This window comes from Atractosteus spatula, chromosome 2 (assembly GCF_055471065.1).
Source record: "Atractosteus spatula isolate fAtrSpa1 chromosome 2, fAtrSpa1.hap1, whole genome shotgun sequence".
NCBI classification, from domain to species: Eukaryota; Metazoa; Chordata; class Actinopteri; order Semionotiformes; family Lepisosteidae; genus Atractosteus; species Atractosteus spatula.
In genome coordinates this window covers 33453594-33470351 of record NC_142707.1, presented here as the reverse complement: position 1 = coordinate 33470351, position 16758 = coordinate 33453594, and the positions used below count along the sequence as shown (strand labels likewise).

Sequence of the window (16758 nt, the reverse complement as noted above, 5' to 3'; positions counted from 1 at the left end):
ACATTAATATAAATTTACTGGTGTCTCAATAGTTTTTGTATTATTGTTGTACATCTCTTTCTATTTATGATACATGAGATGCAAGAATAAAACAGGCATTTTTTTCCTGTATAATTCCTACTCCTTTGTAGTTTATAGATGATAATAATTGTAGCAGTTAAGCATATAGACAGAAGAGTTATAGAAAACAATAGAAGTTCCATCTAATATAACTTGGATATTGGATATACAGTAGGTAGGTCTCCTTTTCAGGCCATAAAAGCAAGGGCCACCATTTTTCTTGACCATCCAACACTGGAGGTGGAGGTGATGTGGTCAGCATCACGTTCTGGCCAGCCCATCACCCCCAGAAGGATTAACCCCTGGTACTCATTTGGAAAGCAGACTGAGTGGACCTGGGAGCCATCTGGAAGTAATTAGAGGAAGCTACATCACTTGCCCCTACCTGGGCAAGGACCTGGGCAAGAACCCAGGACCTTCCAGTCAGGAGCTAGATGTCCTTGCTGCCCGAGCTACCACAGCTCCGTATGTTGGATGTAATATTACTAATATTACATTTACTGCTGATTGGAAAGTCTTGAGTTAAAGTACATTAAAATTAAATATACAGTTTTTTGGTACCTTAATAATTTTTCACCTCTGTTAAAAAAGCAGTGAAAGCTTGACAGACATTCAAAGACATTATGCACACTATTACCTAATGATTTGACCCCCCCTTGATCCTGTTGTGCTAGAGGGAATTATAAAAGTGGCAAGTAAAGTGGCAGTGAGTCTGCATGACGTACGGTACACTAGATGGTTCTGCCCAGCCAGCTGTTCCACTGCCCAAAGGCACCATTACCTGCTTTTTCCTATCTTCAGCTTTGTGCTGTTAATTTGACCCTATAAATATTAATTATGAGAATTTTATTTCTCTTTTCTCATAAATCATTTTATGTTAATTCCATCTGAGCTTTGTTGGTTAAGGGCTGGTTTCAACCACCTTATGGTGGTTAAGACTCATATACTGTTTCTTTTTTTGTTCTTTGAAGAAGTCTTGTGATTATGTGCATGGTTGTTGAAATACCCTTTGTGTTTTGTACTTCCTGTAATTTACATTCCAGTGGTGTTGTACTGTGAGTTTTGCCACTAGCACATTGTTTTAGAGGGTAAGCCTCCCCATAGCTCTCCTCACCATTTCACGACAATTTCTGTTTTTTTAGGTAGCTATCATGCAAGAAAAGGTCCCACGCTGCCACATTACTGCTGTCTATAGTTTGTTCACATGTTTGTGGAAGGGCAGCTATGAGCTATTGTTTCTCTACACCTAGGGGTACATCAGTGAAAGCACAACAAGACCACTGGCCCCTCTGCCTGTGTTGCTGAGCTTGCTGGCTTCATTGATGCTGTCAGAGGCTTATCTTGTGGCTCTGTTAGAAAATGTCAGGAGGACAGATAAAGCAGGTTTGCATTGATCAGGGGCCAATGAAGATTTCTTTCAGTAGAGTGTAGTAGTCCACATTTGCAGCTATGGTTCAATGAGTTTTGATGAACTGTTTTGAGAAATTCACCAGGAACAACAGGCTGAGAATGCAGGCTGGCAGGGCCTGTCATTGAAATCTGCAGTGTCTTTATCCCCTGCTGAGGCCCTTTAAATCCAAAATGGCAAAGGCGTTGTTCCTCCCAGCACCACTTGCTCTTTGAATCTGTTGTGGTATCTGGGACATCATTATCACCTTCTCTGAAAAGAAAGGACTAAGATCCAGTTCCATTTTGACTGGATGAAGGGGAACCTTGCAATCACTCTCGTGCCCGGATGCCTGGCCAATTTAGTCCATTCCACCATCCTCTTCCACTTCCCCATGTTTTAACCCCTTGTTTTAACCTGTTAAAAAGTTGTTAAACCTGTTGGGTCAGCAAAGGAGTTTAAATTGCCATGCAAGGAGGGAGAGTACAATTTTAATGTTTCATCTTAGCCTGTATCTTTGTTGTCAACAACAGAAGAGCTCCACATAAAAATGCAGCTGTCTATTACAGAGATAGTGGTGCTCTGGCCACCAACCACTGTGCTCAGATTGTCCAGGCTCTGCACGAATGACAGTGGGATGAGGTCACTGCACAGGTTGACTGACACCATGTTTGTCCTGCGAAGCGCATGACCAAGACTTGGTTTACTTTTCCCCATTTAAAGGCTCCATGGTCTTTCTGGCTACCTTGACAGGTGATGTGACCGACAGTATGCTGCTCAAATGTAAACTACTTTATATGCAACTACTTTTTATATATAAGGATTTATATATTCAATATTTTTATTTAATTTTATGTAAAACTTGAACATGGATGATTCAGCTCAAGAGGTGTCATTCTGCCACATCTGGGCACAGTTTCTAGTAGCTGTCAGGTCTGAGATGGGTATGTACAGTATACTGTATATGGCAGCATGCTACATGTCTGCAGACACAACAGATAGGCACTGGGAAGGTCCATTGCTGGGTGCATTGGTTGCCTCAGACAGTATTCTGGAATGTTCTTCCATACATTCCCAGTATGGTGTCCGTTGGTAGATTTCCTAGGAGCAGGGTTGGAACTTTGGCCACAGGCAAGTGTAACCAGCTTAATGAGTGTTAGTCTCTTCCTTCAGGAACCTTTCAGTAAATACAGATCTCTGTGGATGATGAATGTGTGTCATTAAATACAAATTGATGATGTTCTTGGGTGCTGCTTTTTTAAGCAAAACCATTTCCTCAGTGGCAAAAGCACAGCTCCTCTAAAGGGGATCCTGTTCTGCAGCAGGAGCTCAGTGCAGCCTTCATTACTCTCGTGAAGCTCCTATTTGAATCTCCTCATTCAGATTCTCTGGAGTTACTTTTCAGTGGAGATAGCTTTGCTATTAGCCATTGCACCTGCTCAGAGAACTAGCGAACTATAAGCCTGTTTTGGTGCTAAGAATGCACCTGTTTGGCTAGACAGGTGTTATGGCTGATTTTTTACCAAAATGCATTTTTAGATTTCACTTGAGCATTAAGTCCTCTTTGATTTTAGTTAAAGTCTGAGAGACAGCTTCATATTATGTATTTGAGGACCAAGAGTCAGTGACCAAAAAGTTTTTTGAGTCCTGTGCCACACAGTTCCAGGGACAGGCTGTGTCTAAGTAGTGCCTGTCCATTTGGTTTCTTAAAACTTTTAGGCAGGCTTATAATATTTTTATTTTGCCTCTGCCTATGAAGGTTACAGCCACATGCAGAGACCTTGTAGGCTCCGTTTCTTCCATACTTCTTCGATTATTCCATGAACGTTGTTCATTCCCCCAGATACCCTTTACAAATTCTTGAAACCTGTGGGTGCATCCAGGATGCTGAAGCTGACAAGGCCGAATTATTCCTTCGGAGAATGTGGATTTACCTTCAGTAAGTTGTTTTGCAGTACCTTTTTGATACACCCATTTTGTAATGGTATCAAAAGAGCAGATATGTCGATAAGTTGACACTGTTACTCTCCAAGGCAGCTGTTTTTCACAACATGCCTTTGGAAAGACAAGGCAGGTATTGTCTTTGTGCATACAATGATATACAGTATCTCGCTGAACAATTGCCGCCACTGTACTGTACATCACACAAACTCATCAGGACATTAGTATAGAGTATTTGTCACAAAGAAATTGTGTCCGTGTGTGTAGGGTTAACCAATTCAGCAATGGTAACAACTTTTTTTCACGACGCCAAAGTTTACCTTGTAACCAGTATGTTCCACGGTGTCTTCAAAAAAAACTCCATATCAAATAGAGCTGTGGACAGTAGCTTTGTAATTCCATGTAGTGGGAATTGAAATTGTTGTCACTCTTATGGCATTTTCTTATTATCAAAGTCAGTTTTACTGCTTTTTATTTTTTGGGAAGTGGTGCCTAGCAATGGTTCAGGGTGCATTTTTGCTTCAATCACAGGAGTTATTTTCCTGCTGCTTGCAAAGTATGTTTTATTGATATCTCTTTTCATAAAGGGTGCACAGTAATTTTTTATGATGTCTGTCCTTTATACTGGAGATCGTGTCTCTCAGCAAATATTTGTTTCAGCATATTTATGAGGAGAAATAGAGGGCAATGTGCACTTAAGAAAATGATTGGGCAGATATTGAGTTCATGTCCATAGAGGTACAGTATGCATACATTTCTAACAATAATATTTTTATCTGCTTTAAACCATGACAGACAAATCGGTCAAATTTAAAGGTGAATCTGCTTACTCATAAGCATGAAAATGAAGGAAGTGTTTCCTGTTTCAGTATTGTATATAATAATAATGATATTATGACTATGATTTCTATTCAGCTACACCCTTTTATGTTCTCACTAGATGGCAGTAAAAATTGCTTGTCAAATTTATAAAAAATATTAAAAACAGTACAGGTTACAAAATAAATAATTTACACTGTTAATATTATGATTAATCTTTTCCTTCGTCTCTATGAATCAGAATTGCAAAAAATTTTCAGTGGTAGTATTAATTAAAGTTTTAAGTTTGTAGCTTTTCTTGCTGTTTCAAATCTTCTGCACTCAAGAATCTGGATTTTTTTAGTGTTGAAAGATGAAGAACAGAGCTCCCTTGCCATGCACTGTAGCCGTATAGGAATGGACCTGATTCTAGAATTCAGAATTTTCAAATGTAAGATAAGATCACTTTATTGGTCATATACAATTTCTTGTAGTAGGGAGTTTGTCTTTTCACATACCCCAACTTGGTCTCCATGAGACACACAGACAGGGAGAGAAGCTTGGCATCCAAGTGCAGGGTCAGCCATTTATACTGCACCCCTGGAGCAGTTGGGGTCAAGGGCCTTGCTCAGGCACCCAGCAGAGTAAGATTCCTCTGCCAGCCACAGGATACGAACCGGCAACCTTCCAGCCACAGGCGTAGATCCTTAGCCACAGAGCCACCGCACTGCCCCGTGTAGTGACCAAGTCAGCCCAAAGGGCATCTTCAGAATCGGCACTGAAAAACAAACTTGACAAAGAAGCTGAAATTACAGGGAAGTGTACTTTTTACACAAAGCGTCGTGGGAAGATGGAACAACTTCCTCAGTTAATGATACCGATACTCTGTCTTTTTTCAAGGAATAATTGGATTAGATAAATCTTTCTAATCAATTAGCTGCTACATGCAAACCAGCTAGATGAATTTCCAGGACATTGTTACAAGCAGTTTCTTTTCATTGAACATGAAGTCAAATTTGGTAAAATAGTAAGTGATGTAAGAATAAGCATTTATTTCTGGCACCTGTATCATTTGATTTCCTGTTGCTGAGAGGCCATTGGACATTTGATTGATTTTGTTATTAATCATTGACAGAACGAGGGAAATTAACGTTATCCCCTGAACAGTGGGAAAATCAATTGCCTGCTTCATCTCTGCTTCATTCTCTGCTTAAGAATCCTCTGAATTTTGAAACTGTTCAGTGGTGTTTGTTTCTTCAGAAGAGCGGCTGTTAAACTGACACTTAGGTAGTGGTTATGGATTTTTTGAAACATGATTAAAACATTATGTCATAAAATAGTTGAATCATTCAAAATAAACATAAAGTTAGTAGGGGACCCAGTCCACAATTATTGAGCTTTTATTCCCAAGTGTTGTGTACTATACTATAATGTTTGTCTTTTTGTTCAGTGATTTTCCACTGGTATCCAATCCTGGTACTGAGAGACCACTGTGAGATTTAGTTTTATTCTAGATGAGTTATTTATTACTGGCTAACTGATCTCCTTTTTTTATCTGGGACATGTTCATAAATTTTCGTTCAGATCTTAAATATCAAATGGAGCTTGTAATTGGTACAAATCTTCTCCAAGTTTGGGTTTTAGAGCTTTCCTCATTCAAACATGTTACATGAAATGTAACCAAATGTGGTCCTCTTTGAAAAGGGAAAAAAACTCATTGTGGGAGTGTTCAATGCAGTCTCACCTCTGTTTATCATGTATCACCTATTAAGAGCTATTTAATCAAAAATCATGGTCTGCCAATTGAGTAGAGCCCGATTAAGGTTCTGTATGCTGAAACTACTGGAAGAAGTACCCCTGAAGTATGGTAATTTTGGTAGTTAGGTGCCAAAACTAAACCACCAAAAGACTAAACAAGCAGATCTATTAAAGTAATCAATTTGATTGGAGAAGTAGAGCTCAGCTGGAGCTCTAACATCAAAAGACACATTAGTCCCCTAGGACTGGGCTTGGGAACCACTGCTTTAGTAGTTGAATTATGTCATAGCCTTCTACATATCCCTAGAACCCTAGCAACAGGGAACTCCATTAACATGTAACATGCTGTGTATAATTCATAAAGGAATTATATATAATTTTTCTTCTACTTCTTGGTCCACTTTAGTCCTAACACTCGAAGAACATTCTTCTCTTTTCTGTTTAAGTGCCAGATGACTGATTTAGTTTAATCTTACATCTGTCAAACCTTCTAGTACCCAGAGAGATATAGTGCCCAGAAAAAAATAACGCTGATGTCTTTGCCCAATCTTGTCCTTAGGCCAGCTCAGGCCAAGTTCAGAACAAATAGTCTTCTGCTGAAGGGCTAATCGTTTCGCCTGGGCTGAGTGTTTTGCACTGGAGTCACTCAGGAGCCTTTGATTAAGCTTTTAAGGCTTCTATGGGCTTGTAGTGCTGCTCCTTTTTTATTTTCAGGCCTTAGTGACATTTTCCACCTATTATTCCCTCATTTGAAATTTACAATTTTGAAAATAAATACCCTCTTTCCATTGCAGAAAGTCGTGCAGCTTTTAGAAATTGAGAAATATAATGAAATTGTCAAGACAATATACAGTACAGCATTTATTTTAGTTTTGTCTCATCAGATTGTAATACTTTTTCATATTTTGAACTGGATGAATGGTTTGACATGCTATGCAAAATGCATAGTTGTATTAGATTTTTTATGTCATGAATATTCTGATTCTGCCTACAAACGTGCAAAAAATGATTTTGTACCGGGTGTTTAATCATTTGGTCATAACATTCAAAGAAAAGCATTTTTTTACTGACAATAATTACACTGAAAATTGTTCCCAAGCTGCCAAACAATTTTCTCAAAGATGGGGTATAAAAAGCATGACTGAAATAAAAAAGCACCTATTTAAGGAATGTGGTAAAAATGTACAGTACTGTACCCCAGTAAAGCAAAAAATTGAATAAATGGTATACTGCCGTATTTCATTATTATTGACATCCTTAGCTGGATTCTGGAACCACTGTCTGCTGGGCTGTACTTGGGACAGTCAGAACTATTCAGAAGAGTATTGGTGCAGATTGGGCATGAAGTATGGAATAGGGAAACTGGTTTGGGTTCAGGAAAGAAAAAAAGGGTATGAGAGAGCAAATTGAGCTGTTCCTGAGGGTAGGGTGGTCAAGATAGTAACTAGATTTGGGCAGTGCCGGAAGAAGACTGTGAGTAGTACAGGCTGTCGACTTCAATTGAGGGAGAGCTACGAATAAACACTTTTTGTTTCTGTCCTTGACACTGTAGCTCAGGCTTGCCTGTCATTTCAGTGTTATTTTAAACTGATCGATTTATGTCTCTGTGGGAAGTGGAGCACAACTTATCCCGCAGAATAACCTCCTAATAAACGTATTTAATGTTTATGGACACAGATGTTTTATTTAAATGTTTCAGGAGGTTGGAGAGGGCAAGAAAGTGTCTACTTTAGATGTAGCTTTTATGGGTTTCTAGCCACTTTTTCTTTTCTGTGGATACTATGCATTTAAAAGGCGCTTCTATTTCCTTCTGTCTATCTTTAAATTTTATATGTATTTTTTTAGCTATTGCAAAACAATTGTATTAGTCTTAGATACAATAGTATGCCTACACTAAAAGGATTCAAGTGAACTATTCATTTTCACATCCGTAAGGACATAACCAGGACAGTTTGGGGTACAAATCTTACATCTTGTGTAAAGAAAGTTTTTCTTTTGCAGGCTGGTCTTTTGTGTTTAATTAATTCTTAATTTTACTTTTCTTGTGGAGATCAGGCTGTACTCAATATATTTTTGAAAACTATATAAAACATTTAAAATGCAATGCAACTTTCATATACAATGCAAGGAATAAATGCAATGCAAATGAAAATAATTTTGTAAACCTGAATTATAATTTCACTGTTTTGTTTTTTATTTCTTACAAATTAAAAATTCTCAGTGGAATACATTTCTTATATTTAAATTTATATTTTAAATTTGAAGAAATTACCAGAACAAAGACTTCATTTTTATGTGATCTATACTGTAGGTCCATACCTCTGAGAACAATTTAAGGTTTTTCTATCTACTGAAACAAACATGTAGCTCCAATGGCAAAAGACTTATGAAAATATGATGGTTTTAGAAAGTGTGCGTACCAGATGTAACAGTCATCTTCCTTTTAGTCGTTGAAAGCCATGTAGTTTTAGTATAGAATGAATTTATTGAGTTTAGTTAAAAAATGAAAGGATTGTTTTGTTGAAGAGATGCACTACTAACCTTCTGGGTTCCATAATAACATTGGAGTTAACATGTGTCAGATTTGACAAGAAATGTTGAGCTTTTAAACAGTAAGTATTTTAATTTCAGAACATTTTTGAAGAAACCCTCTATGGATATATGCATTTGAGGTTGTATGTAATTGGGCAGAAATATTCATTTCAGTGTCTTCAGTACTGCTGCAGTGCAGTTATTCCAGATCTCTGTCTAAATGTTTTGACCAGTTCTTCCTCATTATTTAGTTTTTACTAGATTAGGCTGTATCTATGCACAGAAGATAACACTGTGTTACAAAAAAGCACTATATTCAAGTCAAGACTAAAGATGAGTCAGCCTTTTTCTTTCTATTGTGATAAGCATTTTTATTGGATTTTGAAACACAAAAACTATGTGAGAGCAAATATCAACACTACCATCAACAATACAGTACTGTACCAATACAGTCAGACAATGTTATCCAAAGCTCATTTAATACTGTTTAATACACATGAATATAGAATACACTCTACAGTATGTTTATTTTTTATTTTAAGAAATGAGCATATTTCTAATAGCTGTGGAAATCCCTTCCCAAATTTGGATCGTTTTATGATTTGCCTTATTAATTCTGGCAGTTGTAGAGTCAGCCTTTTTCTGAGACAAGACAGAGTAAGTGGCATTTTAAAGCAATTTTCACATTGTTCAAAATTCAAGGGAGCTCTGTGGAGGAAAGTGGGGGAATTTACTTAAAAATATCACCTGCAGATGTCCTTCAACAGAAAAGCCTGGGAAGGCTGCTCTCAGCATGATTTGTGTTTTACAGCCTCAGGGTCTGCAATGCAGCCTGATTGATTGTGACAAACAGGATGTGAGTGCTGACACTTTGCCTGAACAGAAATGGCCTTCCTTCACATGCAATCCTTAGTCATCCACAGGGAAACAGATAAAATGTTAAAAACAGCTGCATTTAGACTCTGTTCTTACATTATTCTACCCTTATTTTTTCATATCTTTGTTCTTCTAACTGATAGATCTAACAATTTCCCATTCTTACTGTCAAGTTAAGAGTTTTTGTTCCAGAATTATTTTGATTATAAAGTATTTTTTTTCTGAATTTTTCATTAGGGTGAAATGGAAAATAAAAAAGGGAAATGAACATGAACAATCTAGGAATATACAATAGAGTTGCCAGTTTTGGAACAGTTCTTTGCTCTTTGTCCATTTTTTTTGCACTGGGCTTTTGACCAATTCTATTTGTCTGTTCTCGGATTAGTGAAGCACACTGACTGCATGTTCTCACTGTAAGCTCCAGGCGTGGATTCTGCTGGTCTCCTACTATAGATGGAGCGGATAATCAAAAAGTTTTTGTAGTGTACTGTATGTCTTACTTTCTGCATCTGTAGGATCAGTGGACTTTCTGTACTCTGTGTCTCCTGAACAGGGGAATTGTCTCCCTGTCTCAGATGCATTCGGCCAGGCCCTGATATAATCAAGAAACCTGAAGCTTTTTCTGTTCAGAATGCTTTATGCCAGTAGCACTAAGCGCTATGGAATGACAATGCCAAGAGATCCCCTGGCTCACAGTGATAAAGCAAATTAAATATTTTGAGGACTTTATATAGTAGTTTTAATATAGACCAGGAGTCATCTCTATTTTTAAGTCTGCCATCATCTTTTTTAATTCACCCCAAGTGTATTGCATGTGATATCCTACACTATATTGTTAATAAAGCACTTTACAATCAAACTGGGAAATTCAGCCCTAATAATAATTTTAAAATAATATTATTTTAGAAGATATTTGAAACATAAATGACACACAAGCCTGGGTTTTTAGTATATGTTGAGGTCTACATGATGATGTCAAATTGGTTTTATATTTATATGTTGTTTTTTTTTTAATTCACTTATCTTTCCTTACTGGAAACTGCCAATGTATTGATTGCAGTTCGTACTGGGGAGGGAAAAACTTCATTGTTTTTTTTCCATTGTTTAATTCCTTAATAAACACAAAGTTAAAAAAAATATTGAGGTCTTTTAAATATATCATAGCACCCTAAGAGGCAATAAATGTTCTTTTTTGTATTTGGGGATTTATTTGGGTTTTTTTTTCCAATAAAATCAACATTTGTTGACAAAAATATCTGGTCATCACATTTCTAATTCATGGAGAATTTTTATTTATTCATCACCATTTTATTTATTCTACTCTGTACGTAGGATATTGTTAAATTCATTCAACTTTCAAATTTCAAAACACTTTCTGTTTAAATGTTAATTTCTCAAAAGTGAGCATAATTATTAATTTTTCAGCTGTCCTTGTGTGTTTATATTGTGTGTATATAATACAAATCTAAATATTTAAATTTAGTTACCAGGTGATCTGGAAGTGAGGTGAAGCTGCTGCTAAGATCTTAGAAGCTCTCACAGGGACCTGTCAACAACAACAGTGTGGTTCTTCCCTTTCTGAGGAGTGCTTGCCATCTGAGAGGCTGGCCATTATAGTACTGTACAGCTTTAACATAACAGCCACAATATAAATCTATCATCATAACTATAAAGCAAGATGTTGTGTTTGGTTTTTCTTGTTTTCCTATGGGTATGAAAAAAGATGAAAATGAAACATCTACGTAAGTCTTTCTTGTAATCAAATTTTTCAAACTAGGCATTTTATTTTATGATTTTTTAAAAACCAACTCTGTGAGGACCAAACTAAGTCGTGGAAGAAAGAGGGCTAGCATATGGACCCAAGACCATCATGTCTTCCTTATCCATCTGCGTTAATTATTTTCATTGTGCAGCGGCTACCAAGTAATACTGGGCAGAAGTAACCAGCAAATCAACAGAATGGCTGTAAATTGTTGTCTGTTAAAATGAACTGCAAGGGGGTAATGCTGAGTGCTGAGAGATTAAATGTATGGTGAAATCATGGTAAATAATAAGCAAACTGGTGTGAATGATTTGGCAAAAATCCCCTAAAAACAAGAATGGTTTTGGTACAGATTGCAGGCATCCTAACTGCTCAGCAACACATTGACAAATTTCTTCATCTTACAGTTTTTACTTCTTCTTTAAACAATCAAGAAGTGGTGATTTTTGAGAAGGACAATCCAAGACCACACAGTGCCAAGTTATAAAGGCACAGCTTCAAGAAAAGTATGTTGAGGTGCCATCATTATGAGGTTTTTGTCCTCATTTGAGTCCAATAGAGATACTATACAACTATGATTGGCTAACCTTTTAAAGCTGAACGCAGATACACAAGTGGGACTTCCCCAGAGACTGAAGAGGTCTATGGAAAAGTGCTATGATTCAATGATATGATTGTGTTAATGCTTACGGAGGTCAAACTGAAGATTCACAGAATGACATTTTGCCATGTTTCATGCTGCACATTCATCATTTCTTGCCCTGTATTTATGCTCACATTTTCAATGATTGTCTGTGATAACTATGTTTAAAATATTTAATTAAACCCAATAGATCTGGATGTTGAATTTATTTTGTGCATTCGTATATGTACTGTATCAGTCTGTAGACAATTTCACTACTACTCAGCTATGATTTTGCTGATAGTATGTCATTTTAAACTACTCCAGTAAATATGGGAAAGTAAGTCATTTAGAATTTCTAATAACTTTTATCTCAACTTATCAAGTGTAGACACCAAGAGACAGCTGACTTTGTGCCTGGTATTGTAGCAACAATGAATTTTAGCGTAACAGGAGGGAAGTCTATTCACTCTATAGCAAGGACAGTCGAGTATTATATAATAAGATTGCTCTCACTGACCTTAAGGCTGAATCACCATAGTCAAAAATTCAAGCAGGGAGGCACAAGTATGATTTTATGTCTTTGAGCCTGGGGGAAAAAATATATATTTTGCTGTGCTTTTGTTTTCTATCATATATTTTTAATGGCAGATATTGTCTGACATGATTTATGTAAGCAAAGTTCTGAAAGTAATCCTAAAATCTCTGTTTATTAAAAGCAGAACAGTGTATACTATTCTTCCATATGGGCATGGTATACAAGGACTCCAGTAAGAAACATGTACCGTATAGGCTGTTTTGTCATTTGAATTCCAAGTTTGGTCTAAATGCAAGCACTCTACTTAACGTGTGACACTGCACAGGATAAAATGGGCGCATGTTTGTCTTTGTGTTCACCAGAAATCTCCTGCAAAGAAGCTAAGCCATGCAATAAGCAAGTCGCTCGGATGTGTCCCCAGCCGAGAACCTCCGCATCCTGTGTTCCCTGAACACCCAGAAAAGCCGCTTGACCTGGCGCATATAGTGTAAGTACTTACTACCTTCAAGTAAAGAGATGGTAACCGAGTCTCATGGGATACTTTATTTTTCTTACTGTGCATCTAGAGCCTTGGCGTTAAGGCAATGATTATTCAAGAGTCTGCAGCAACCTCCATGTCGATATAATATCTCTCCCAGCCTGAAAAAAAATATAAGTTTACAAAATATTTCACAGTCAGAATAATCCTTTAAATCGCGCGGTAAAAGCTGAATACATCTTAAAAGAGGATGCTTGTGAATCAGACCTGTAGTAAAAACAGGTTAAAGCATAACACAAACCAAGATAAGTCCTAGAAAAATAAAGCCTGCAGTATGCATGACTAAGGCTACTGTACCTGCTTTGAACCTCCACAAGAATCTTAACCAGGGGAAAAAATATGATAACAGCTGAAAGTTGCAGATGAAGGAAAACTATTACTAATCCATCATGGGGGATTATGCTGCTAGGTGGTTTGTCTTTTGTAAATCTGTTTCTTCTGAGAGGTTTCAGAGACTCATCACTCCCTTTATGTTCCTCAAGTATTTCCTTTGGCCCTGTGTTCCACTAAACCTGAAGGAGTGATTGAGGCTGACATTGCAGTCTCCTTCATTTTATGGGTCTCCATCAAAACATGAATAAGCACAGAGAAACGGTAGAGGAAAACAATGTTAGGAGAAGTCAGCTTAGGCCAGATTTAACTGAAGTCTAAAATATTAAAGAGTATTAAAATAATTAATGGAGATCACCATTTTAGTCTCAGCTAAAGTCAGAACAGCAAAGGCAATCTAGGGTATGAATAATAAACTTTCATAGAAGAGTCACAATGTTAATGATAGGTTTAAGAACAAAATACAAAGACGTCATGTTCTTGTGAGGATAAATACCAAAAAAAACATCCTTGTATAAGATCTGCAATTTATTTTTTTTATTCAGCAAGTGATTTGGTTACGTTTATTGTGCTCCTCTATCCTTTTATGGTCATTAGTACTGAACACACCAGTATTTCACATAAGGAATTCTATAACAAAAGTCATTCTCAATTAGAGGGATCAAGGGAAATGTGTCCCAATCACAATTAGCGGTGCAGCTAGAGTTCAGAAAGGCATTTTAGGAACAGTTGCGTTTATGGTAGAATTTGTTCAATATAATATTTAGGGGACCAGATGAGTATTTTCACAAATCAAAGTATAAAGCTTTTGATGTGTTTATTTGGAAAAAAAAAACTCGATAAAAATATGCTGTTGTTTTAAAATTCCTCAAACAGAAAAAAAAGAAATCTGTGGACTCTGTAGTCAAGGTGAACAAATACGGTTGTGCTTCACTCATTTGCAACACAGCCACACTCTTTTTACATTCCCGCTCCCTTTCTGGTGTTCCACTAGGCCTGGTGTGTGTCTGCTGTCTTGGCACAGGCAGGCTGACTTTTTCTTCTCCAACAATTACCTCACTTTAAAGTCAAGAAGACATTGCTGGTATATTGGTATAAATCACACAAACACAGTAATTAGAATGAAACACTATTTGAATTAATTACAGATCATCTGACATCATTTTTCCCTTCACCTTTGTATCAACTATTGTTTGGTATCCTTTTTCCAAACTAAAAATTATGTTAAGGTTTTGTTTCATATTGTTTCATATATAGCTATTCTAGATTTTGTGAGTGGAAAGAAGGGGGGTTGTTGTCCTTATGTTCCTTAAAATCTTTTCTAAATATAAGACATTTCTATAAGTCTAGAGGGCAGTGTTATGTTTTCACAAAGAAATATATCACTCCTTTAAATGTATTACTCCTGAAGTATAGTCATATATTAGAATTATATTACTGCAGAGAACAGGTGGCTAAGAAAAGCCGAAAGAATGTTAAGTGACTGCAGATTTCATACACTTGGAACATTTTCAAATAAAGACAGCAACTTTCAGTGTTTTTTTATGACAACAACTGAGTTTTGACCAAGTTGAATCCATTATTCAGTTTGAATATTTAAAAAAAAAATCAATTTATTACTAAATCACTTGGTGGAAGAGCCTTTAAAAGTGAAGCAGACATTTCATGTTTATAACTGGAAGTGAGTCTCTCTGTTGTCTGTATGTATAGTACACTATGTTGTAGTGTTACTTATTTACTGTTTTTTTGTCATGCAAAGAATAGCTTACCCATGCTCACAATAAAAAATGCTGCTGCCATTTGACATTAAGGAGAGAGGGTTAATATCTGCATTATGAAAATAAATGATTGGGATGTTTCCTTTTAGGCTTCTTGAGCTCGGTATAAGTGCTAGTGTGCATATTCAAATGATTTCTACCTCCTGAGTTAGAAATTTGCCTATATACTGTACCTACAGTATATTAACGAATTCACCTATTTAGAAAAGTATGACTGCATTAATATAATGTAACATTGTTATTTTTTTAAACTCTTAAAATGTAGGGTTTTCAATAATTTCAGAATTTGTACAACAGTCTCAATTTAGGAATCTAGTGGGAATAGGAACTATGGTTTTCAGCACAATCTTCCAACTCAGTATTAGTGTTAGGCCTTACACTATACAGAATTTCAGCACTTTGAGGTGAGCTGAAGGCACACTGAACATACAGTATCTCACTTGCATGTCTAAGGAATATCATTCACTTTAGAAAAACAACAAAAAGAGCAAAAATGAATTGTGTATACTTTCATTTCACTTTTCTGACATATACTGTACTTGTAAATATTTTAGCGCTGATAGTCCCACAGTGACAACATGTGGGTTAATGTCCATGAGAGGAGTGATTCAGATCTAACTGAGCTCACTGTAAACCTGAAAATTCCTAGCAGCTCCCAGCTGTAGAGCTCATTGTGCTCCTCCCTATGGGGAACTCCAGACACAGTCAGTTAATATCACACTTCAGATATCTGGGTTGTAGGGCACAGCTTGCACTCTGATCAATTTCTGTTTCTTCAGAAAACACCCTGTGGGACAAGTGTGGCTTTGTCCCTTCCTGGATTCAAGCATGCCTTCTTTCAGATATCTCTGGCTCCACCACCACACAACCCCACTCCCCAGGCCAGTCAGATTGCCAACACACCAACAGGCCAGGCTATCCATGTTCTAAGGGTGTGACGTCACCTTCTATATATAGGCTCAGTACAGACTGAGCCCTGTTGTATTCTCCATCTCTAAACTCTTCCTCCTCCTCCAGCACCATTTCTGCATAAACCTCAGTGACTGATAAGCATCAGACTTGGTGATCAGGGCCATTACACCAGTGTAACTTATCCAGCTCTGATCATAAGTGCTCACCTGCAACTTTAGCTTCAGAGCCACAAAGCACCACTTCCCAGACAGCAGAGATATCCTTCAGTCTCCTTTTTGCTATCGCAAAAGGTAGGCCTCCCGTTTCTCATGAGTTTGATGCTGTTCATGTTCCAAAGATTGACACCACCTTTTGTAATATAATACTTGAATAAAATGAATAAACCCCGCAAACATTCGCCTCTTACCACTGTATAGCTGTCTGTGTCATCATATCTTCTCTCTCCTGTTGCTGTTTGGAGGAAGAGTTGTGTGCTGATGTGAATCTAATCACAGGTTCTGATCGACTGCCTTTTGCTGCAATTTATCATTTTCCGCTCACAGGTGCACAGTATTTGAGAGCAGGAAACCTGCTGTCTGATTTAAAGAAACATTATGGGAATTGTAGGCCATTGTGGTTGTAATGAGATCCCCAAGTGACAGTAGTTAAAGTTCCCTACATACAGTAAATGAGTCACAACCACAATGATATGTCCTAAGACAGGGGCATCCAATCCTGATTCTGGAGGGTTTCAAGGTTGGTTTTTAAAGCAGCAGTATCTGTAGCGCTGGGGGTAGCTGATATATTGTCCCAGTAAAGCCAGAAACCAGCTGTTTCTTTTAGTTGAGTGAATAGGAATGAGCTGAATAGGAATGAAAACCCACACACTGGCCTTTCAGGATGAGGATTGGACATTCTGCTCCAATGACAGCAGTCACTACTGATTT

At 37.2% G+C, this 16758-nt stretch overlaps 1 protein-coding gene across 2 annotated transcripts in view; it reads left to right on the top strand.

The window, feature by feature from the left end:
* The window catches only part of LOC148839583 (dystrobrevin beta), a 185431-nt gene that overhangs the window by 66933 nt on the left and 101740 nt on the right, over positions 1–16758 (top strand). For both annotated transcript variants that reach the window (XM_088940092.1, XM_088940100.1), the window contains exon 10: positions 12637–12761. In XM_088940092.1, coding sequence (XP_088796218.1) covers positions 12637–12761 — 125 coding nt within the window. The remainder of the gene's footprint in view (positions 1–12636; positions 12762–16758) is intronic.